Genomic DNA, 24,461 nt, shown 5'->3' on the forward strand with positions numbered 1-24,461 from the left:
TAGCAAGCGAGGAAGAGGCTAGACAGAAATGGCGGTGACGGCAAGGCGAGCAGCATGAAGTGCTGATGCATTACATGGATCAAAGCCTACGACTGCCAGGACAACGTTGGGAAAATGACAATGACGTCGAAGTAGGACAACTTTTGTAACGGTCATTACAAACCTGCAACACCTTCCCGGGAGAGTTTTCGTCTTGTCAGCGGGAGGAGAGAAAATCTCACCGGGAGCATGGCTTCTTACAGCAACCAGGTAGTTAAGCTAGCTGGCTAACACGTTAGCCTGCAAAACAACTCCTGCTGCACGCCCGTGCAACGTTATTTATAGACTCACGACCGCCCCTCAGCTGAACAACCTTCTGACCTAAAATAGTGTTTTACTACAGCAGCAATTTGGTCAGATGCCAGTTGTAATTTGAAAAATACCTGGCTAGTCGTGCGTGTCATTGAAAATGTAAGGACTGAAAAGTGCTTGCTAATGCCCCCTCTAAGCCTCATTGAAACACCACCAGCATGGTAACGGTAGCTAACAGGCCTCGGTCCCTCCATTCAAATGAGATAGCAGCGCTATTTGCGGCAGTTTTTAAGAATATGACAGCCACGTTTCAGCCAAATGACACGGACGCGTGCTTACTCTAATGCTAGTGACACTTTAGTGTGATATCTCATCAGTGACAAGTGTTATTTCACAGGGGGAAAAAGTGACACTGAAAACTGCTGCGTGTCTGCATGGCCCACCTGCACCGACAGGCCTCTCCCGAGCGCACATTTTCATAACTGGCAGCAACTGCAATTTTGCTTCAGGCAGTAAGGACGTAAAACGACGATTTTTTTGGACTGTTTTGTGAGCGATAATTTCACGTTTTTGAGCAGCTGTGAGCCAGTATGACAATGTTTAACGCTTTGCACAGATGGTGTGGTTACACTCTGCACTCAGCCCGCTAGCTGGTTAGCTAAATTCAAATGCGACAGTGTGGGGCCCTCGTTTGATAGCGAAGATTTATTTCACATGTAAACAATTAAAAGACAGGATGAAGCTCACGCACAGCGTAACGAGTGTGCTGTTACACCGACAGTCTCCGTATAAATTTGGATTGTAGATAACTTGGCACGTTTTGGTGACGTTTCTTAGGAAGTAAACGTTAGCCTTCATGGGGGGGGGGGAGGCCCGTTTAGCAGTACAGCCAAGCATGCAGACACGTTAGGTCTGACGTTTCTAATAACTGACTGAATTCAAGTTTAACTTGAGACTAAATTGACACAATGAGATTAAAATGTAAGACTAGTGATGCATGCTTCACTGGCTTCAAACTCTGACTGGCAGGAACCGGAATACAGCTAACGGCCATAGAAAGGGGACACTTTCCCATGCTTTCACGCTTCTTCCTGGTCTCAACGTTAAGTGTTTCTATTGGCTCACTGTTGAGCAAAGCGAATGCTTCAGGAGTAAACCTGCTTCAGCTTATTTCAAACACAGCTGTCAGCCTTCTTCATGTCTTGGGCCAGTGAAGTGAACCATCATAAACGTGCTCATTGGAGTTATCCCTCCACGATGGGGAATTTATTATCATATGTTGTGTCAGTGACATCGAATGAGTGGCATGATATTTTATAATTAATAATATAGAAGTTTGTAAATAGACTAAGTTAATCGACATACAGGACCTTACAGTAACAGTTGACCGTTTTCCTGTGGCAACCAGATTTGGAATCCTGTCAACTATTTAGTTTGGTCTGTTTATTTAGCAACCATTTTGCCAGTATTATAGAGGGGCTCATATTGTGTAAAAAAAAAAATCATATTACACCCTCTGTGTAAAAGACTCTACGAAAGAGTTGCTGTCGATTTGGTCTGTGAGAAATGAAATGAAAGCTGACAAAAGTAAAATTGAAAAACCAAAAATCCACTTCAGTGTAACATTAGAAGCAATATCAAGACGACCAAATTCTTCTGAAGGAGAAGTTGATAAACAGGTGGTGCAGCCGGATAATCGCAGGCAGCTAAAAGGTCATCGCTCTCATGAGTATGAACTTTGCAAAACAGGCAATTTTAGAAATACTAAATATTGTTCTGCATCTGAAAACAAAGAACAGTAAATGGCAACATTCTGCTTATTGTACTTTATCCTTTCAAATGTGCCACCTAAAAATTATATTTTGTCTAATTTATATAGCTGATCCACTAATAGATATTACACTGGGTGAATTATTTTAGGGTTTTTCTTTCAAGGCAAGATTTTGTTACATACAATCGGTGAGATTAGTTTCAATAAAGTCTTACAGAGTTGCAGTAATTCACGTAGGCAACATATTGCCTGACATTAAAGAAGGCCAATGCAGAATGTTAAGAGTACAATAAATATCAAAGCTATGCTTTAAATCCGGCGTGTTGTGTTGCCACACCATGTTATGCTTATGCCTCAGAAACGTGTTGTCTTCCAAAAAATAGTTAAAAACGCGTAAACCCATTACATTCAGGGGACACTTCTTTATTACACTGCAACTGTAGTTAATTCCTCTCAACTGATGAAATTAGGGAAGCGGTGTGACCGGGGAGCTTTTTCCCCACTCGTGCACATTGAGGTCTGCCTGACATGGATCTACTCCACAGAGACTAAAAATGCCGTCATGGACAATTTTTAGAATAAACCCATTCAGCTGTGTTCATTTTAATGTCACCCAATGGTATGGTGTGACTCTTTAGCACTTTTGCAACTTTAAACTATTATTGCGACATCCGCCTTATTTTTGGTCTCTGTTTAGTTCAGCCCAATGTTCCGCCAAAACATAAGTCTGTGAGTGGGTTAGTAATCCTCAGCCTCTTTGGGAAAACTACACACTGTATTTACAAATGCATCAGACTTCCATTCAAGTTGCCAAAAGTTTTTAGCCAAGTCACATTGTACACAGAACGGAAAGGCAAACAAAATGCACTATGAATGTAGCTACAAATTCAAAAGCATTATTAGTAGTAGTAATATTGCTTAAATTGTGTTTAAATTGTATCCTTATCTTCATAGTATGAATCCTACAAGTCAAATTTCCCACTTTTCCAACAAAATCTATAAATGAATTCCCAGCAGCCTCAGCTGTAAATGGTAAATTAAGTGCATTTACACACCACCTTTCTACCCAAAGTGCTTCACAATTTGCCTCTCATTCACGCACGCATTCATACACCAAGGTGGCTGTACTGTGAGATTAGCATGTTACCCGTAGCACATCACACTAACATGCTAAATGTTAACATTTTATTTCCACCAGTAGCATGCTAGGATGGTAAATATGCTACTGTAGCAATAGCCAGCATGCCACTGGCTATTGTAGACAGTGACAAAAAAGTTACAAGTCTCAGAGTCCAAGGTCTTTAAATGTTTTGTCATCTGTTTGTCATCTGCTCATCTGTCCAAAACTCAAAGATATTCAGCTGAGTAGAAAAACGGTTCACCCAGTCTGTTCAACTTGTACGTTACAGTGCAAATAGTTCTCAGAATAATTAACGTCACTCAAGCCTAGCGGGTATCAGAATGTTCAAAATAACTTAATTCAGATTATTAAACGGTAGCTTTGGCGTATTGCCAAAATATATCAATAAATTATGGTATTACCAATTGTTGAATTGCTGAGCAGTTGCTTTGGTCTGACAGCACCTGTCTTCCAGCAGTATAAATGACTAGGATTCCTTTCTTCCACTGTCACACTCCTCCTTGTTTCATGCTTTGTAATCATATGTCACCCTATTACTACATCGCACCAATATGCAGGCTCAGGCATGCTCTGGAGATTCATTGAAAACTAGTCTGACCTTATTTGTAGTGGCGCTGCAGCATTTTCAAGCTGAGCCAAGTTGTCCATTAATAACTCTGCTTTGGATTTAAGAGAAGCAGCACAGTAGTGCTGGCCGTATCCTGCTGTTATCACGGGCTGTTATGGCCGGGTTATACTAGAAAAGAAGTGGTTTGTATGACGTGTAGACCGACCACTTTGGAAATCAAAAGTGTAACTACTGATTTATTGGTTTAATTTAATGGTATTTAAAAAAATGCTTGTGTATTGTGTGATTTGTATGTAGGTCAAAAGGTCAGGGCTTTGTGCATCAGGTGTCATGCAGAAGATTTCTGAATTGGGATAAATGCCACGATTTATGTTTTTACATTTTGCTATGTCTTGCAGATGCCAGATGTGATCCTTTTTGTGTTTTTTGAGTCAATTTTAGTCGTTTCTATTTGACTGATCGCTCACATCTGTAGATATTATTTATTTATAGTTGAAAAATGTTAAGAGAAAGTACCAATATTGATGTTCACTGATATACCAGAATCAATCTCTGGTCTCCTGCTCTGCGTCGTATTTTAAACTTGTGAGACATCACTAAAAGTCATTAAGTGGTAGAAAAGCGTATTATGAATATCATCAGCCCTGCTCTTTGTTATGCTAGGATCTCTAGCCCTGTTAAATGTGTGTGAGCGCGTAGTGTCGTCACTAAACTGTTGAAATCATACAGATGGCTAATTTGTTGTAATCCTCAGTCCAAACGATCAGCAAGGGAAGCTTAGTGTGGTACGTGTGGCACGCCTGCAGGAAGAAGCAAAGGGACATTCTTTCTGTTGTGATTGTATTAGCCCTCCTGAGGCCGTTGGATTATGGCTGGCTGTTTGTCGCTTGTAGTGCCATTTCAGCAATGTGGGCCCTCGCATCGGGCCTCGTTTGCAAAGAGCTCCATGTGCTTGAGCTGCACTTTCTTTTCTACGTGCCTCCCCTTTCACGTCCCACTGTTGATTGCACTGAGAGGATTAACGGCGTGGCTAGTGAGTTCATTTCACTTTTTTGTCGTTGCTTTGTGTTTTGCGTTGCACACGTGGACACTTAGGTGGCACTGTGCAGCATTTCCCCTGAAGGTGTAACGCCCAGGAAACAATAAACGAGGAAAGTATGGTGACCGTCCACAGAGCGGCTGGTGTGACTTTCCACCATAACCAATTAAGATTACAGATTACTGCATATCATGTACATTTTTTAATCAATACATTTATATCTTATTGCTATTATTGCATAACTTTTCCTGGTGTTTTAGAGTTTTACCGTGGTATTGTTTCAGTGTCAATATAGAGATATTTAGTATAACATCGAAGTAAACATTTTTGGATTTTGTGACAAGTCTACTACCAGTGAAATTCCATGATTCTCAATACCCAATTCAATGCCACAGTAAAAAAAGCAAAACAACTAATCCCACTTGCTTCAATGCTCCTTTATTACTGTTTGCATACTATTTTTTTGCAAATGTTTTATTAATCCCTAGTGATCTGCCTACATTTTACAAGATTACATTTGAACACATTATGATAACTTTATAATTTACCTTTTATCAATACTATTTTTTTAAAGAAAAGAGCTTGAGCGCATATTAATGCAACCTCTGAACCTCAGCTGTTAGCTCTGTTATTTAGCCAGGCAGGACTGTGTCGCCCACCGGCTGCCAACAGCTAACATTGCTAGCTCTGCGGCCAATTTCCACATGAATTTGTTGTTCACAATGTGCCATTATCAGGAAAACCTTATATGTCCCCTGAACGACATTAGTCTCAGGTACTGTAGAAAAACAAGTACTGTCACGTTTCCAGAATCTTGGCATCGACTTGGTACCAAAGTATCTGTTCTTATGACATCACCTCTCTCTCCTGACCAATTAATAGGTTTTTCATGATACACATGCGTGCATGTAGTTAAAAGTGCCCCTAAAACTTAATGGTTTAGCTTAAGTTGAACTTAAAAAGTAATTTTAACATTTTATACTGCTATGTAACTATGTTGAAGTTAATTGTAGTCCAAAAGCATGTTATTCCCACATAAATGTAATGTGGTTGACACAATGACAAACACAATATAGTACTAATGATAGTTTGGTAATGTGTTGTTTGTTATGTAACTAAACGGATATGTGTGTCTGAGAAATGCAGCACTTTTCAGTGTACAATCGCTCACCAATGCTGTTATCTGAAGTGATTCATTCATCATTTAATTATTGACAGTTTACTGCTCCAGCTGAAAAAAAATCACAAGCCCTCAGTCAATGTCGTCGAAGAGTCATTGTTAGTTTTATTCTATCATAAAAGTACAAGAAGTTATAAGCGTACATACACTATTATTATTTTGAGGATGAGGGTGTGTTGTATTATGGCTCAAAAACCTACTTCACTAAAAGCAAAAAGTCCTGGAATCAAATTTGGGTGTTTTTTTTTGTGTACATGATTTATGCACAACACTGCATGACTCAGCACTTCATGTTGTGCTTTACCTTTGCACACGCTAGCATTGCAGTCTAGGCTGACTCTAGTAACAGCCTTGTACCTAGATGTGACGATGGCCTTTGAATCAGTTTATTAAGTGGAAGGCCCTCTCCTTCACCATGTGTATTATTTCACTTTCCCCTCTTTTCTTTGTAACTTGTTATATGGTCTTTCAGACAATTCAAGGTCTGTTTCAATATCACTGCAGGAAAATATATATCTCTAAGAAAAGTGGATTGTTACAACATTTAAACTAATGGTTATATTGATTCCTTCCCACAGTACATCTTCGGGGAATTCAGCCCTGATGAGATCAATCAGTTTTTTGTGACTCCACGATGTTATGTTGAGGTAAGGAGCTGGATTATAACTTGTTTTTACATTAATAAATCAATATTACGTGGGTGTCCATGATGTTTGGCCTTTTACAACAATATGTAGTTGCCTTTAATGATCAGCGGGATCTCCTTTTTGATAGGAAGCAACTGGGTTCATGGGAACGTTAATTCAAATTGTACTATTCCTAATACACTGCTTTGGAACTGAGGTTCTATGTTGGCCAAAACATGTTATTACAAAGGTACCCCCATTTAAGCGACAATGTTGTTTTGCAGTGCTGCATGATATATTTTTTTTAGGTTTCTTTTTGTTAACTTCTCTAATTATAATTTTTTGCCTCCACACAGCTTCCTCCGTTCAATGACAAAGTCCCATGCGTCAGTCAGTCTTCTGGTATGTACATTTCATATACACTTGATTGCTAGATAAATCATTTTTTTTTCATTAGCATCAAAGGACTATTCTAATGCTCTTAGTTGACATCACTGTTTTTCAAAGCAGGTCTAAAAACAATGTAAGATAGAAGCCCAGGCTGAACAGACCTGACTAGCCTGGCAGGGAGATGCTTTTTATATATCTTTCATCATAAACATTGAACATATTTATACATGCATCATAAATTGTTTAGAATGGATTATATATCCCATTGGATCTTCTATTTGTTTAAGAATGAGTCAGCCATTTTCATCCATTAAATTTCGAGCCCCCAAATTAGAAATGTAAGATCAGCCACCTGTCTTTGATACCCGTTTGCACATGACATTTGCCTTACCTTGATTTGTATTGATTATTTAGGAACTTACTGCACTCCTGCTGTACCTTATATTATGGAGTCAATGGGACTGCAGGTTTGCGGTGAGTTGAGGAGTCTGACACCCTGTGGCTTGACTAGCTGTTGTACGTTTGCTGTAAAACTCAAAATCCAGGTTTCAAAAACTGGTGGCTTTCTAAACCTTGCGCCTGTATTCTTTCTCTTGCCTGTTGGTATAATCTGTAGAGCTTTGCATGCTCAAGATACTATTAAGTATCTTATCTTCTCTTGCATATGATGCATTTTCACCACTGCAGGGCTCCAAGTTGAATTATAATCGGATTGAACTTTCATATGATTTAACAATCACAATTTATTTACTAAGGGCATAGTGATGGTTTGATGTGATTGCTAACATGTGTGTACATATTTAGCCTTGCATTGTTTTGTTTTTTTATTGCTAAACGCATTTTACAGTCTTGAAGTGCGATTTCAGTAACACTAACAGAAGATCTTCTAATCCCAGTAGAGGAATTAAATGCTGTTTTCATACCCTGTTAACTAGTGGTGCAACGGATCATACAACTGATGGTTCAGATCGGATCAGCACAAAAGAAAAAAGAGAGCAAATATAACTTTTAGAGATCCCTGATCACATTTTGTTTGCCGCCGATACTAATTGATGATCATTGAGGATCCATATTGGCAGATACAGATCCTTTTATTTGACTATAGCACCTGGTCTACAAGGCTCCAGACTATTTATTTTTTTATTGCAACAATCCAACAAAATTATTTCAACTGCTCTGAAGTCTGTACACAATCAACAATTCTAAATGTTATGCTTTTAGTTATAGTCATCTATAGTGTTTGTTTTCTTCTTCATAAAAACACACAATTCTAATAATTACGAAATAAAAGATTATATTTTCATTGATTAAACACTACATTTTTACAAGAATACATGGGAACACATAACGTTATAATTTACCTATTTTACTGAATATTGGCCGATAGTGATCGTCAGTAATACTTTTTTCATGCGTGCCGAACCGTGAAGAGGGATCCATGCGGATCCCGGGTCAACAGCGGTCCATTACACCACTACCGTTAACTCCTGCAAACCATCAGGGTTTACAGTTTGGGTGACCAGTCAGCTGTGACATTATGAAAGCCACTTGGATGATTTTTCTGATTTGCACTAACAAATGTTTCCTGTGTGTTCACCTTTTTCCACTTTGCGCCTCTGCATAATAATTAACTATTTAAGCTGCCTTGCAACACATTTTAATGCAACAATTAAGTTTTGTGATGATGACATACATTTGTTTGTGTACATTGTTGTCCTACATTTTAAGGAGTTTGAGACCCTTTAAAATAGTAATATAAGTTGATGTATAATGTTCATGTAATGTCCCTTAAAGTCAGCTTGGTTATTCTATTCCAACTTCATTTCAGGGCATAAAAACACAACTGAGGAAATGGATAAAATTGAAATAAGTAGTAGATTCGCTTCATTTGGGATAAATTGCTACATCAGCAAACGGCTACATTTTTTTGTTATTATGTGTTGCCATCAGAATACATACTGTATGGAGTGTATGGTTCATTTAAATTGATGGTTTATTTACGGGTGACATTTGAGTGTTAGTAGAATATGTTACCCTGATATCATGTTTTGTATACAGTTGAACATATTTGAATCCTCCACAATTAAATGTTGCCATCTAAAATAAGAAAAGATGAAATAGAACTCTGTTAATCCCAAAGGAAATTATTGTGGATTAATAATTAATAATATATAAAATAATATTGTATACAATTTAATTCATTAGTATTGCCATACATGAATGTGTAAGAAGGGTAATGTGTAAGAAGTTAATGTCTTCTAGTATGCTAGTATGCCATCATTAGCCTTGTTTTGTTTACACACTACATTGTCTCACTTTAAATTCATTATTTAATTGACTCTCTATAAACCTACCCTTTGTTAAAGCTGTGTTAGGCAGTTTATTTTTGGAGTCATTGGGCAATATTCCATAATAACGTTTTGGCATATTGTAATTCAAGTGATCCGAGAGAAAACTACAGTTCAATTTAGAAAGAGGGCGTCGCTATTGGCTGATCTACAAATGCTGATGCACGTTCACGTCCCTTTGATGAAAGCTTGATTCAGCGGTGGAATATGTTGCTATTCCAGCGTTGACAACAACTGCATAAACTGCAGAGCAACCCAATAAAGGAAGGTCTTTCAAAAAGAGTGACAATATCAGCAAACTGCTTTGTTTAAATACTATACATTTAAGTTTATCTGTACTTCAACCGTATGGAGTTCACTGTTAAGCATATGATCAGATATGATATGACACAAAATCCTCATTCTTGCATTTTGAATTAATAAGAAAATATGCAAATAATCTGGGGCTTCTTTACAAATCGGAATTGGTTAAAAAAAAAAATCACATTTTATGAAACGTTATTCTTAAGTGGTTTCACATTAGAATCAATATTGAAATAGTTAAAACAGAAATGCCAATAAAATCAGGGCTAATTATCCAGGACCACATACACTTGTCACAGCTTTCCAAGTCTGTCCATTTAATGGCTATGTACATGTTGAATCACTTCTGGACATGTTAGCAGCGTTCCTGGGATCCACATAAGCCCAGAAGGAATGTAATGTAGTTGAGAATAGACACAACAATAGTTGTTGCAGCTAAAAATAGGTCCAGCAGGATTTGTTTATTTTTATTGGCGCATCTGATCCTGTCAGAAAGCTCCCACGACCCCTTTTGGGTGATGGCTTAGTTATTTAGATATAAGGATTTATCTCAAACTTTTCAGCAGAGAGTAAAATACAAGTGTTTTATATTTAGGCTGTATTTGAAGACAACACTTTGTGTTTCTAATTGATTGAAATGTTATCTGCAGCAGAAGACTATCAGCGCATTGAGTTTGGTGTTGACGAGGTGATGGATTCCAAGCCAGTCGGGTTGAACGATCCTTTATTCAAGGTGTCGAGCACCCTCAACCCCCAGGCTCCAGAGTTCATCCTGGGCTGCCAGTCGGCCCAGAAGGCCCAACAGACGGCTCCTCCAGAAGACGATGTCCCCGACGGGACCGACTTCAACTCGCTGGATGGCCCCGACTCGGAGGCCTCAGCCCTGGACAATCACCAGGCCTGCCAGGACATGGACGGACTCTCTGGCAGCCTGGGACAGCGAGAAAGGAAGAAAAAGAAAAAGCGACCGCCTGGGTATTACAACTACTTGGACCCATTAACTGGCAACAGCAGCAGCAGCAGTGCAGCAGATGGGACGCCACTGGTGAACGGACATGCAATGGGTGGCCCACACCACAGCGCTGAAGATGTGGACGGTAAGGCGTTGTTGGGGGCAGAACTTTCCGCCACCGGACCCGTCTCCACTGCAACATCAGCAGCTGCTGTTGCAGCAGCCAAGTTTGCCCCGCCATCCACTGCCAATCAGAGGACTTGTGAAAGCCCTGATGACTCTTCTTTTGACTTACCAAGTGGAGCTGCCTCTTTATCAGACGGCAACAATGCAACTTCCTCCTCTTCATCCTCCTCTCAAAGCAGAGGGATGACAGAGGGGCCGAGGACTGCAGATCAGCAGCCAGATCTTTTGGCTCCACAGAGCCCCGAACTTTCAGATACTCCACACAGCCCCTGCTCCAAATCCCCTCTTCCTCCTTCAGCTGCTGTGGCCACGCCCTCTGTCGCCACTTCCATTACGACTACTGAACTGGAGGCCAGGGAGTTAGCAGACAGCGGGGTGGCCAATGGGTTAGCAGAGCTTGATACTGCTGTCAGTGCAGATGAACACAAAGAAGACTGTGAGAGTGGGGAGCAGGCTCGGCAGGTCTCCCCAGACTCTGCTGCCCAGTCGGTAGTGACGGAGCAGGCCCATTCGCCTGTGATTCCAGCTGCACCTGCTGCCAACCTCCCCAAATCTTGGGCTAGCCTCTTCCACAACTCCAAGCCTCTGCCTGGGGGCCCTCAGGCCTTTGTGGAGGTAAAGAATGTTGTGGAAGTTGTGTCTCCATCACTCGCTACGCCAGAGCAGCCTGAGAAAGTTGGGGAATTCAAAGACGGCCCTGTCCACGTTTCAGAGGATCCTATGGCCCCTAAACTTGCAGGTATTATATGAAGATGTATTTCTTTAAAAGAAAATAGACCAGCGTACCTGTTTGATGTTGGAGCTGTAAGTGCATTGCTGCTAAGTTCTCTCCCCCTCCACTTGATGGCAATGTCGACACAATTGTACTGTTCCTTCACTTTGTGTTCCTGTGAGTTTAAGGTTTTAAGCATTTAATGTTTAAGAAGAGTTAACATGGTAAGTGACCAAACTTCTGCTGCTGATTGTCCTATATCTATATTGGAATACTAAGTATGAGCTGCTTAAATTGTTCAATAACCCCTTGCCATCAGGGTCAAGTTCAGGAAATGAACACTAGATGGTGGTGCTACATCCAGAATAGCTGTCAGATATTAGGTTATCTCAAACACATCACACAAACTGCCACAGATGCTGTTCAAAGAGAGTAAGTCTTCAGCTTCAACATTAGTTCAAGCGAAACTGCATAATTTCAGCCAAAAGAGTAGAAAAGGATTTCTCTAAACATCTGATCAGGTCAAGTTGGAAAACAATTGTGTTTTGGCTTTATGTGGAGAAAGATCAGGTGGAGTGAACATACACACGAGCACAGTTTAGTGTGATTTGAGATTGCTTTGAGCTTCATTTATTTAAGAGCTTCAAGTATTTTGCTGTTCCTCTTCATTCTAAACTGTGTTTTTTTTTTGTTCCTCTTTAATGGAAATCTATGGGTTTTTTTTAAAGCACTGTGCAATATTTTAGATTTGTCCGTTTCGATAAACATGATTATACTGCATGTATTTACATGTTTGTGGTTTGCTGTACAGTTTATTTATTTAACAGAGACCTCATTTGTGTCCGTCTACCTAAACTCCATTTTGAACTCTTTCTACTCAGAGCTTGATCCTTTAAGTTAAAAGTGAACGCTTTCAGCACAGTGTCTTTCTTCTAAGGTGGCCGGCCCTTATTGGATGTGATGTACAAAGTATTGTTTTCACTGTAACAGTTTTTTTTTTTTTTTTTTTTTTCCTTTTTTTTTTTTTTTTTTTTGTATGTGCGTTTTATCTATGCATGCTTATGGACCAGAAACCCTTGTGGCTCTTTTTTTATCTGCACAAACTTATTTTCACAACTGGACAGTAATCAGTCAATTCCAGTTTTTTTTAAGACTGCTGGAATTACATATATTAAAAGAAAAGACTCTTAAATGTTTTTTCTGTGGGAGAATGGTTCAACGTAGTGAGACTATAGACGGACAGATGGAAACTGTTCCCCACTGTTTTGAATACTGTGCTTTTAAGCAGTTTTTATTTGAATGTGTTAAGTCTGCATGTAAAGGATGCACAAGTGTGAACATACTAATAATGATCATTGTCCTAAATGTATATGTCAATAGATGTATTTATGTAACTATGTCCACGTTACCATGGGAGCTGTGTAACTAAATGACGGCCTCCCTTCCTAGGCGTGGTACAGAAACCTCTTGCTCTTATTCAGACAGTCTCTTGTGCTGTTGTCACAAGAGGCAGGAATAGAAGAAGAAACATTCGTTATGTGAAACTGTACTGTTTGTGATTCAGGAATGATCTGCTACAACACTAACCACTAGATCACTGACATTGAAAATAATGTTGATGTGGATTTTCATGGTTTGTTGGCGTTGTATGGGGCTTTCTGTTTAAGAACATTGTGTCTGTTTGAATCCCCAGAACTTATTGAGAATGTGAAGTTGATACATAAACCAGTGTCTTTGCAGCCGAGAGGACTGATCAACAAGGGAAACTGGTGCTATATCAACGCTGTATCCTTTCACTCTGCTTTCTGCTGTACCTGCTGCTTTTGTTTTTTAACCCCTCAACACTGTGGTTACACATGTATGTGTGTGTGGCTGTTGGTAATATAACTAGCTCTTATATTGGTGTTCAGCCAAATGGCACAAATGAAAAATGGTGGCACCTCCTTGGCAAGCTGGTTAAAATGTGCCATTGTGAAATGTATCTTGTGTTTGGCTGACACCTGCTGAGGAGTGCAGTATAGTTCTGCGTGGAAATTTCCTCCGAAGGCTGTAAAAAGTGAAAGTTTTCATTGAAGGAAAGCTCAAATTGAAATTTTACAACTACAAAGCGCCTGTGGTTTCATCAAATTCTCTTTTTCATCCATTGGTGTAATAGAAATATTACAGCAGCCTTTTGTAACTTCTCCTACACGCTGTTTTGCACCCTGACTCTGACTACTCAGACCCTACAGGCCCTGATTGCGTGCCCTCCCATGTATCACATGTTGAAGTCCATTCCTCTGCATAATGAAACGCAGAGGCCGTGTACCTCCACACCCATGATGGACAACTTGTAAGTAGCATTTCTGCAAGCTGATATCAAATTGCAAACGTTTGTCTTGCTCAGAGACCTCACCATCGTTTGTGTCCGACAGTGTGAGGCTGGTGAATGAGTTCAACAACATGCCTGTGCCATCAAAAGCCAAACAGCAAGGTAAGACATATTGCAATTTCAAAGACATTTGGTATCATTCTCTGTCTGCTTCACTGGTGTTGCATGATTTTCTAATTGTGTCCACAGCTGTTGGTGATAAGGCCATGAAAGACATTAGGCCTGGTGTTCCTTTTGAACCGACCTACATTTACAGACTCCTCACTCTCATCAAGTCAAGTCTTTCTGAGAAGGTAAACTGTGCTGCCTCTGGATCGAATGCATTTTTACTGCAAAGTGATGTCACACTGTTTGTTTAATGTTTCTTTGAATAAGCTTCCTCTGGAACAATCGGTGCTTGAAGGGAATGTCCTTATTTTGTTTTCTTTATATACGTTTTCATTTCAGAATTTGACAACTCCTAAATAAAGGCAGTTCATGCGTTAAACATGCTGAGTCAATTCTGATTCAGTTTTAATGAATGAAACTACATAAATACTGAATGAGTTGCTTATCTTTTGATATTTAATGAGGCTTACACTCATCCGGTCTCACTTGTAAAACATGCTAAATTGTCTGTTTACTTCAATGAATGTCTGTTTGCACATTCATGCGTGCTCACCAGTGTTTTATTTGACAGTAAGCATTCTTGGTAGTGTTTTAATTGGTGCTGATTTCCTGGTGCTCCACTCGTAGGGTCGACAAGAGGATGCGGAGGAGTATCTCGGCTTCACTCTAAACGGACTGCACGAGGAGATGCTGGCTTTGAAAAAATTAATCTCGCCTCAGGAAGAGAGTAAGCATCTCTTACCACTTCCATATCACAAGCAAAATAAGATTACAGATTTAGTTTAATTGAATTCAATTTTGCGCATAATTGCTCTTTCCTGTTTTAGTTAAAGATGAATTGCATTAGTTTATGCATGAATCAAACTACATCAAAGTAGATCAAGCATCTATTAAGTTTGTGAAGTTTTGTGTGCTACTTGTTGGTTTCCAATTAAATGGGAAAAAATAACGACCAGCTCGATAGTATCGACACCAATGGATTTATTGAAATGATAAAGATGCAACTGAACAGGTGCGACCTGAAATGAAGCTCCTATTTTCATGTCATCGTCATATCAGTTGAGCCTCTAAAGTGTATTTCCTTTCATGTTTGTTTTACCAGAAGCTCCCACACCCAACGGGCCAGAGTCTCAGCCAGGTGTGGAGGAAGATGTTGCCGATAAGGAGGAAGAAGGTAGTGAGGATGAGTGGGAGCAAGTTGGCCCCAGAAATAAGACTTCCATCACTCGCCAAGCTGACTTTGTCCGCACACCCATCACTGACATATTTGGTGGGCACATCAGGTACGTTGACAGATCGCCGTGAGGATGTGTGTCAGAAAGACAATTTTATGTGAAGTGGAAATAATGAGCCCTGTGTAAAAGAAGACATTCTGATTGCTGGTGAGCTAGAGGACTGTTTAAATGTTGCTCTCTTAAGTTCACAAAGCGCTCCGCCGTTCTGCATTCAAGTTGTTTTTTCCCAGTACAGTCACTAGTATCCGTATGCCGTACCTTTCCCCTATAAGAGAAGCAGTTAAAAATGATGTGGGTCGACCCAGTTACACCTTTCAGTTTAAATACTTTTTTAAAAGTTAAAAAACTTATTTTTTACTCTAAAACCAAGTTACCTCAGGATATGTTCAATAACAGTCTTAGATTTTATGCAACCCGGCAGAACCGGCATTTGACAAGATGAGAAGTTCTGGCAAATTAAATAGGGTACATCCTGTGCTGACATCATTATGGTGCTAAATCCACTTGTAAAGCATTAGTAATGTAACCGGCTCTTCATAGGTTCCCCTACTTGGGGTTTTTATAAGAAAAGAATAAAAGCACTCGGAGCATCCAGTTGATCATCAGCCAAAACACTTCATAAATTCTCCATTAACTCTCTCCCTCTTTTCCTCTGGAGCTCTTCGCCTCACCTATTTTCTCACAGTAATAAGCAATATGACAACATTAACACAAATAGTTTGTTTGTAAACTGACTAACAGAGCCACTCGTGCCTGACAGATCGTGCACAATTTACTGCCGAGCCATGAAGATCTAATTTCAGTAGAGTTGGGAGGAGATGTGACACATTGTGTTTGTTTACTGCAAAAGTCAGTGTTTTATGGCAAGACACATTTATAACTGTGCCAATATGGCAACAATTTAGATCTGAAGCAGATAAGAGGTGAGCCAAAAAACAGACAAGGCAACATAAACAGTCTTTTTATGTTCCGTGAGATTCGACGTGCGGGTCCATCCACTGATTTGCTAAATATCAAAACAGTTTGAAAATGTTTACATTGGCACAACCCTAAACTGTTTCACAAAAAAATCAAGCACTGGCATTATTAATGAGTTGTGATTGATAGAGCTTCATACATTTCCGAAAGAGAAACGGGTCAGTTAATATCTTAGCTCACTAATCAGCCTGCCAGTGATTGGCTTTTATTCATTGTTCTTAAGTGCTTTGTAAATACATGGGGAAAGAACAAACTAATGCTCTATTTGTATTGTTTTAAGGTGTTTCATACATTGTTTTTAAATTAGTTGTGTAAAAGTATGTCCACGTTACCATGGGAGCTGTGTTAATAAATGACAGCCTCCCTTCCTAGGCGTGGAACAGCAACCTCGCTCTTTTATTCACAGTCGCTTGTGCTGTCGTCACAAGAGGCAGGAATAGAATGAGGAACATTTGTTTTGTGAAAATAAAAATGTACTTCTCGTGATTCAGGAATGATTTGCTATAATAATTGCTACACACCTTTTCAAATTTGACGACTTAAACATTTAAATGGGCTTCTTTGTATTTCCTGTTGCAGTGTTTGTTCATGCAGTAGATGGCAGGAAGTAAACAGGGACCAAAGTCCTAGCAACTGAAAGGCAAAGTCTATATCACAATGTTAATGACTAAAATAATACAGATAGGGGTTAATTTTTTTGTTTATAGTTTCGTTGAAATGTCACAAAAGCTTTTTCGTCTCTCTGTTGATTGCTTCTGTTCCAAGTTAATACACAAACCTCGGGAACTAAATGTCGTCTTCACCTGTGCACCCTGTGCTTGTTAGGCAGCTTCTGACTAAAGGCTTTTGACTTGTTCATGGTGGCATCACAAATGGGTCTGCCACCAGCCAGCTCCAGCTTTTGTCTCCCCACCACCGCAGTCCTTCAGAATAACAGCCACTGTGGTCAGAAGTCTCGACAGCAAGACAAACAAAGGTCTTAACTTTCAGACAAACTGGAAAGAACCCGTGCGTGTGTAGCCCGCCTAAATAATATGTTCTATGAGGTTCTGGTCTGGCATAGTCCTGGTCTACACTGGTCGCGCAGTGCCTTAAAGGATTATTTTTTCAAACGGTTTCAACCAGAGAAAGCTGGAATACAGGAGTGTATGTTTACAGAGTGTGGTGTGTACGCCCACTGAGCTTGGTCATTATAACCCTTGTATTTGGTTTCTGAATCACTGTTAGAGTTTGAAAATGATGTCGTGTTTTTAGCAGACAGGATATTAGATTTAGATTTTTTTCCTTTCAAATATTCAGGGTCAGATGTTGTAAAAGGATGTGCTTAGAATAATCGATAACGGTCCGGTCATTTCAGGAGCTACAGATGCAATTATATTTAGTTTATTAAGTGTTACTTCAAAAATTAATGGTTGTAAAATTCAACATTTGTAGCAAAAACTTGTTCACATTGAGCAATGCAAGTTACGGAAATAAGTGATTTATTTTTGTATTTAATTCTATTCTATTCTTTTAATATCTAACCGTTTGGTTTTTTTTCCCCCCCGTCAGATCGGTGGTGTATCAACAAAACTCTAAAGAGTCGGCCACTCTGCAGCCTTTCTTTACCCTGCAGCTGGACATCCAGTCAGAGAAGATCCGTACAGTCCAGGAGGCTTTAGAAACCTTGGTGGCACGAGAGTCGGTCCAGGGCTACACCTCTAAAACCAAGCAGGAGGTATGAGTGAAGAACACTTTCAGGCTACGATTAAGTTCATTAGTATTGGATGTTAATGAATTACAACAAAAAAATATAAGTGATAAAATTATCCCTATTTTGGTATACTAGTATTTTATATTGTTTTGTGTATTTGAGTTATTTTTTGGTATTTTGGAGTGCATAAATGTTTTTAGTGTTCAAATAGATTTCTGATTTGATTTACTGCCATAGAAATGTTCCTGCTCTTGGCATGTGCATGGATGGTTTAACATATAGATGAAGAGTATTGTTGGCTACACAGGGTAAAAAAGATTTTTTTTTTCACAAATGTTAAACTATTTCCTTGGGTTAGAGTAGACAAGACTTAACTGTTGAAGAAAACATTGTTTAGTGAGTGAGCATTATTTGGGAACATCTGGTGCAGGGAGTATCTGCTGGACCGCGGTATGATGCGTATTTTTTTGTTTTGTTTTTGTAGCAGATAAACCTATTGTTCTGTCTTTGTCCGTTCGGAGAGACTAAACTTTGTTCTCCAGCCCAGCTCTTGTCTATTGTACTTTTTTTAAAAGCCCCAAAACAAAATGATTCATGAGTCACTACTTTGAAGGGCCTAGCAAGCTGTTTCCATCAGTGTTACCACTCGTTCTGTACTTGTACTGATTCGTTCTCTTAAGTAAACACTTAGGAAAAAAACTTGAGTGACTTTTTGAAGATTTAACTTTTTAAATAACCTTTTCTGACTTTCTCTTCTTTCTGTCTTTGTATTTAGATCGAAATCAGTCGGAGAGTGACTCTGGAAGAGCTGCCTCCTGTCCTGGTGCTCCATCTCAAAAGATTCGTCTTTGAAAAGACGGGAGGCTGCCAGAAACTGACCAAGAACATTGATTACCCCGTTGACCTGGAAATCAGCAAAGGTGTGGACCTACACTCCTCTTGGTGCACACATACTGTTAAACACCAAGTACATGAACAGTGCTCAGTGTTTTTATATAGAAGTTGATGATCCAATTTACCTGCACTGACCAAAGACGTACAACCTGTTGGCTCAATACTCTATCCTCATTATCATAGTTTGGACTTGTGATTGTCATCCTTTTTATGATTCTGTACATATGTTTGCTTGCAGCAGCCGATAATGTTTAAGAAAGCTACCTTTTGTATTTTAATGTTAAGTAGTCACCTAATCATAAGAGCACTATTGCATTAAAGACACGTATACAAGATTGAATTTCCAGTCATAAGAACTCTAACCTCGATGAGTCGGCCAATTGAACCACAAGCTGTCGTTACAATTACACTCTGTCTCCCCAGAGAACTTGATATTCAAAAAGACAGTGTGTCTTGTCTCAAAGGGAATTATCTATCTCGTGGGAGTGACTCATGAAAATGAGTCGACATTACACACTCATCGAATCAAGATGCAAAAGCCTATCATGGCTGTCTAGGTTCTTGGAGGGATCAGGTTCAGAATGAATCCAGAGCAGTGTTGTAGTGAAGTTTGTAAACCAGATAAGGTTTTTTACCATTTTGTACTAAACTGATTTTGAATTAAATTATTATTTTAGCCCTATTATATTATGACATTGCACTTACCCAGCAGCAGAACATGGTGCAACAAATTCTGTGTTAAATAATAATTTAAGCAAGGCTTGACAACTTCCTGGTCTAATTAGTAATAACAGCTTCTTTTTTCTTTTTTTCAGATCTCTTGTCCTCTGGAGTGCGGAGCAAAGTTGTGAAAGGCCAAAGAACTTACAGGCTCTTTGCAGGTGTGTTTGAGTTCTGATGTTTATGTTCTTTAAGTCACATTGTTACATCTGCAGCAAGGGGTGTTGTCATTTTGTGTTTGTAACATATTGCCACCGTGGGATTTGTAAGTCCACCATGATGTGGCCCAAAATAATGATGAAAGGAGACTTAAAGGTCCTCTATTGACGAAAGTGAGATTTCCATGAATTTTTTTTCTTATATAGCAAGTCTAGTTGCTATATAAACAGGATTAGAAAAGTAAAGTTTTTGTTTACATTAAATCATGTAAACATGTTCTAGTATATTGCAAAAATACCCCAACAGTATGAACCTGAAGATGAGCAGCCCCCTTTAAAGAAGGGCTGTCTCTTTCTGTCTTGAACCTGAATACATACACATCTGTTTGACAGTCCTTTCATTTGACATCAGGAAATACTTTGGGATCATAATCAATGATTAAAACATTTTTGGGATAAGTCTTTTTTCTTTGTTTTCCAAGAAATGGTTCATCCAGCTGGAGTAAAAGCAGTTTCTAAGTAATCATCAATTGAGTTATTTCCCTTCTTTTAGTCCGATTTAGATCAGTGAGCTTTTCAAAACTTAATGAGAAAGTGAGAGCGTTAAAAATAAATGAGTGAAACCTTATTAGCACTTGTTTTCATGTATGCGGAGACCTACAGCATGACTCTTACTAGTCATAGAACACTGGTTTGCTTCAACACGTTATTTAATCCCTCCGAACTTTGTCAATTTGGACAAGACAATTTAGTAATTTGGTTCATAGAATCATTAAAAGAATATGTAGAAAGTGATACATTACTTAATAATTCAAAAAGTTTAAAGATTAGAACTATGAAGGGACATGGCAGGGGTGTCCTTAAAAAGCTGAACATTTTGATAGTTGAACGATTTCTGTAGCTTAAAAAATGTGGAAGGAGATAAGTGCCAAAATACGTACGGGATAAAGATTTGAAGAATAATACTTGGAATGCTGAATCAGGATTCCAACAAATATAATGTCTCACTCTTCTCTCATGTCATTGTCTCTTAACCAGTTGTCTATCACCATGGGAACAGTGCGACAGGCGGCCATTACACCACGGATGTCTTCCACATTGGTCTTAACGGCTGGCTGCGCATAGACGACCAGACAGTGAAGGTCATTAACCAGTACCAGGTGATGAAGCAGACCGCAGAGCGCACCGCCTACCTGCTGTACTACCGCCGCGTCGACCTGCTGTAGACGCACACTCCCACACAGCCCGACACGCACACACACATACCCAAATATATCCACAAACGCACACAAAACATACATGCTCTAAATGCACTCGTTGACCGGACAGTACATGGACACATGACAAGAACACACACAAAACTAATGAACAGGAACACTGCCCAACTTGTTCTCTTGCAAGATTTTCCTCTTCTTCCCTCCTGTCCCTGCTTTCCCGAGAACCAGCTTTTCCAACACCTTTTTCCCCTTGTCGTTTTTTTTTTTTTTTTTTTTTTTTTTTGGAGGAAGAGAAACAAGCTGCATTCACAAAGATTTCCCTGTGACTGCGCTCTCTTCTCTGTGCACCACTGCTACTTTTTGTTTTGTCCTTTTTTTGTTTTTACTTTTAAAGCAACGAGGAAAAGACTGTTGAATAGACAGAGGTGGGGTTGGGGTTACAGGTTAGGACCCGAGACGCACCTCTGACTGAGCCCACAGCTCGGCTCGGATAGCAAACCGTGGACTCACACACAGGAAGAACTATCTACCACAGGCTGCAAGTGGACCGCCGGGGTAATTTCTCTTGTTTGAATTCCCTTTTTTAAGGAAATGACCTAAAAATATCAGTGTTTTGCCTTTTAGTGAAGGACTGTTTTGCCTAATGAATTTGCAGCAGTTTAAAAAGCCTATCTGAATTTGCCCTAGTGCATTGAAAAGGCCCAGCACCAGCATTATCACGAGTCTCTCCTCCCAAGGCCAGATTGTCTTCTTTGCCACCAACACAAACTCCTCCTCATCCATTTCCTCACTTTTACGATGCTTTTAAATCTAGGTACAACTTGAGCCATCAACCACAGGAAAACAGATCGGTGGTACATTGAGAACTGAACAGCTTCCTTGTTTGAGAGATCCTTGTTATGGTATGTGGGTTTAGATTTAGAAAGACTCTAAAAAAAAAAATATTAATGCGCTTTAGAATTTAATAACAAATAAGCTTCTGTGCACAAGAGTATAAACTGATTGATTACAATATGACAGGCAAATGAATATTTTGCAAATATTTAGATTAAAATGTAAAAAAAGAAAAAAAAGCTAAAAATATAAAATCTAACTGACTGAGGACTTGTTTGTGTTCTAAAGGACTAAGCTAGTTTTTAGACTCAGTTATTGCACCGGAGAGTTGGCAACCAATCAAGACAGTCCATCAAACCTGCCCTTGTTTACTTTGTACATTTTCTTCTCTATCCATTTTCTTTTGTCTTTTGTTGTCTAAAGGTTCCACCTGTGTATAGGTGGCTTATCAGTGTAGTTTTGAGCCACACCACCCCTCTTACCCCCAATCTCAGCAGAAAGCGGGGGCTGCCTTAGGTTCAATGTGTGATGTTTTTCCACTCAGTGTACAAGTGTACCCCTCATCAGGCACCAACAGCAAGTCTAATGTCTGTAAAGAGTTAGGGGAATGTACCTGACACCTCTGTATTTACGCTTTTGTGGCTCAGCCTTTCCTCCTAGTCGAGGGAAACTGAGTGTTGAGGGGAAGTGGGACTACATCTGTGCTAAGCTCTGCATAAAAACCCCAGACGTGTGCACAAAAGGAGATAGTTTGCTTTTGTTGAAGATATAGATTTTTTTTTTTTTTTTGGGATCATTCATTGATTGTGATGATTTTTGTTTGAGTTACTAAAAGATGTTAGTTTTTTTTTCTTTCTTTTTGTCATTCATCATTTATTGGATGTCCCCATGCTCTCGCTCCTTTCAGAAAAATATGCTTGCATTTGAATTGGTGTTTGAAAAGAAATTACACAGGCTAAAGCACAACAATGAATAAAATTGAACTAGTTCTTTGCTTGATATTTATTTCCATTTTTTTGTCATTTTTTTCTTTTCACAATTGATTTTTTTTTCCTGTTCAAGACCCATTTCATTCCAACCACCAGTGTCAGTATATCAGCATTAACACTTGTCAAAATATAATCAGCTCAAGTATATCTAAATGAATTAGGCTAGTGTACTTTTATCCACAGAAGGCTGTCTTTTTTTCCTCACGGGTAGCTAGTAATACTAGGTACACGAGTAAGAAGGTGGATGTCTCACATTTTGCTGCCTCAGATTGAAGAGATGGTGCAAAATATAAATCCATTTTAAAGCAAGGCAAGTATTTAACTTAATTTAGAACGCTCTTACAGTACTTGATTGTAAGAACAAAAACTGATTAGGTTCAGTCTTTTAATATGAAATGACATTTTCCAAATTGACTCAATTTCACATTAAATTATTTTCTAGACTCTATGTAATAGATGGTAACATTATGTGGTGCATAGGCTCAATTTACTTTTTCGTGTTGGTTTCAAAGTCAGAAACCTTCCCCAAGTAAACCAAAGGACAACATTAATATAGGCCCCACTGCCTTTCCTTCAATATGTATTGAAACTTTATTTTACCTTCTCCATCCGAGGTCTTGCTGCCATGTTCGTGACTCATTCCACACAGGAAACGGAGGCATGTCATTCAGACGGTCGATGCATCTTATAATGTTAATGATATTTCAGTTGTGCCGTTGGCTTTGTAGTCATATCTGCACACATTGTGACATTGTTGATTTGCATATTTTCTTCCCCTTTTTGATGAATGTTTGGGAGTTGGGACTTTGAACGGACACCTTGAGCTTTCTGTTGTACAGTTTTATCTCAGTCTCTCATGGCTGGTCAGGAAATGTGCTGGTGAAATGCTTCAATAATGTCTCTCTTTTCAGTATGTGCTCCTAACACTATTGTCTGCTGGGAATTGTTGGGTTATTGACCTGGAGAAAAAAAAAAAATCTATACCGTCTTTTAATTTTAAGCTTCCAAGCATTCTATTTTGTTAATTGTTCAAATAAAGGATTGTGCAAAAAAGCAGTTTGCTAATGAAGTGCAGTCAGAAAACTACTTGGCTTTCTTATAATACAGTAAATACTGAAAACAGCTACAGTCTCTACACTCTGGACTGGCCTACAGAACAATGTGCACAATAAACCAAAACGACAAAACGATCCACTGAGTCTTGGTCTACCACACGCTGCTAATTGGTCTCTTGTTCCTGCATGTCAACATATCCTATACGTATTTGCAGTATGTTGTATCTCCCCCTCCTGTGGTCTAACTGGCTGCCTCAGTGTCCACTCTGCTCTCTTTAGGGCCGTGGCTGAGCTCGCCTCTTTGCTTAAATAGGAAGCAGAACCCATCATTGAAAAATTTGCTGTGTGAGGTTTTTCTGGTCTTTAGTATTCCTTACTATTTATTCCCTTCCTTTCTATAGCTCGCCCGTCCACTGAAATGTGGCTTTGCCCTCAAACTGACAATCACATGTAGTATTTTCCTTGTTAACGTCAGAAGGCAACTACAAAAGATTTTTTTTTTTTTTTTTTAACAGGCCCGCAGTCTGAAGGGCAAAGTACATGTTTGGACACCCACCGATAGACCACCTATACTCACAAATGTCTCCTTCAGCCAAACTGTGTGTGTGTGTGTGTGTGTGTGTGTGTGTGTGTGTGTGTGTGTGTGTGTGTGTGTGTGTGTGTGTGTGTGTGTGTGTGTGTGTGTGTGTGTGTGTGTGTGTG

General features: G+C 39.3%; 1 protein-coding gene across 4 annotated transcripts; it reads left to right on the plus strand.

The window, feature by feature from the left end:
* On the plus strand, positions 1 to 23,773 carry usp10 (ubiquitin specific peptidase 10). Of its 4 annotated transcripts, none has more exons than XM_068730334.1 (15): positions 1 to 249; positions 6,569 to 6,637; positions 6,973 to 7,018; positions 7,421 to 7,480; positions 10,308 to 11,534; positions 13,201 to 13,292; positions 13,730 to 13,839; positions 13,922 to 13,980; positions 14,068 to 14,171; positions 14,614 to 14,713; positions 15,089 to 15,269; positions 17,751 to 17,916; positions 18,668 to 18,812; positions 19,602 to 19,667; positions 20,703 to 23,773. In XM_068730334.1, exons 1-15 carry the CDS (start codon positions 229 to 231, stop codon positions 20,888 to 20,890), a joined length of 2,634 nt encoding a protein of 877 aa, XP_068586435.1. In that variant the 5' UTR covers positions 1 to 228; the 3' UTR covers positions 20,891 to 23,773. The 4 variants fall into 4 exon arrangements, with proteins under 4 accessions (XP_068586435.1, XP_068586436.1, XP_068586437.1 ...); XM_068730335.1 differs by having other exon boundaries at positions 10,311 to 11,534; XM_068730336.1 differs by lacking the exon at positions 7,421 to 7,480.
* Positions 23,774 to 24,461: the final 688 nt, after the last annotated feature.

The sequence above is a fragment of the Cebidichthys violaceus genome, unplaced genomic scaffold (assembly GCF_023349555.1).
Source record: "Cebidichthys violaceus isolate CVI_PGR_0920_01 unplaced genomic scaffold, fCebVio1.0.p SCAF_5, whole genome shotgun sequence".
Taxonomy (NCBI): domain Eukaryota; kingdom Metazoa; phylum Chordata; class Actinopteri; order Perciformes; family Stichaeidae; genus Cebidichthys; species Cebidichthys violaceus.

Excerpts from the sequence above, each read along its gene's own strand:
- usp10 (XM_068730334.1), top strand. The coding sequence starts at position 229 with ATGGCTTCTTACAGCAACCAG. Across the intron at positions 6,638-6,972 it reads CTCCACGATGTTATGTTGAG|CTTCCTCCGTTCAATGACAA; the intron begins GTAAGGAGCTGG and ends GCCTCCACACAG. Across the intron at positions 18,813-19,601 it reads TGACCTGGAAATCAGCAAAG|ATCTCTTGTCCTCTGGAGTG; the intron begins GTGTGGACCTAC and ends TCTTTTTTTCAG.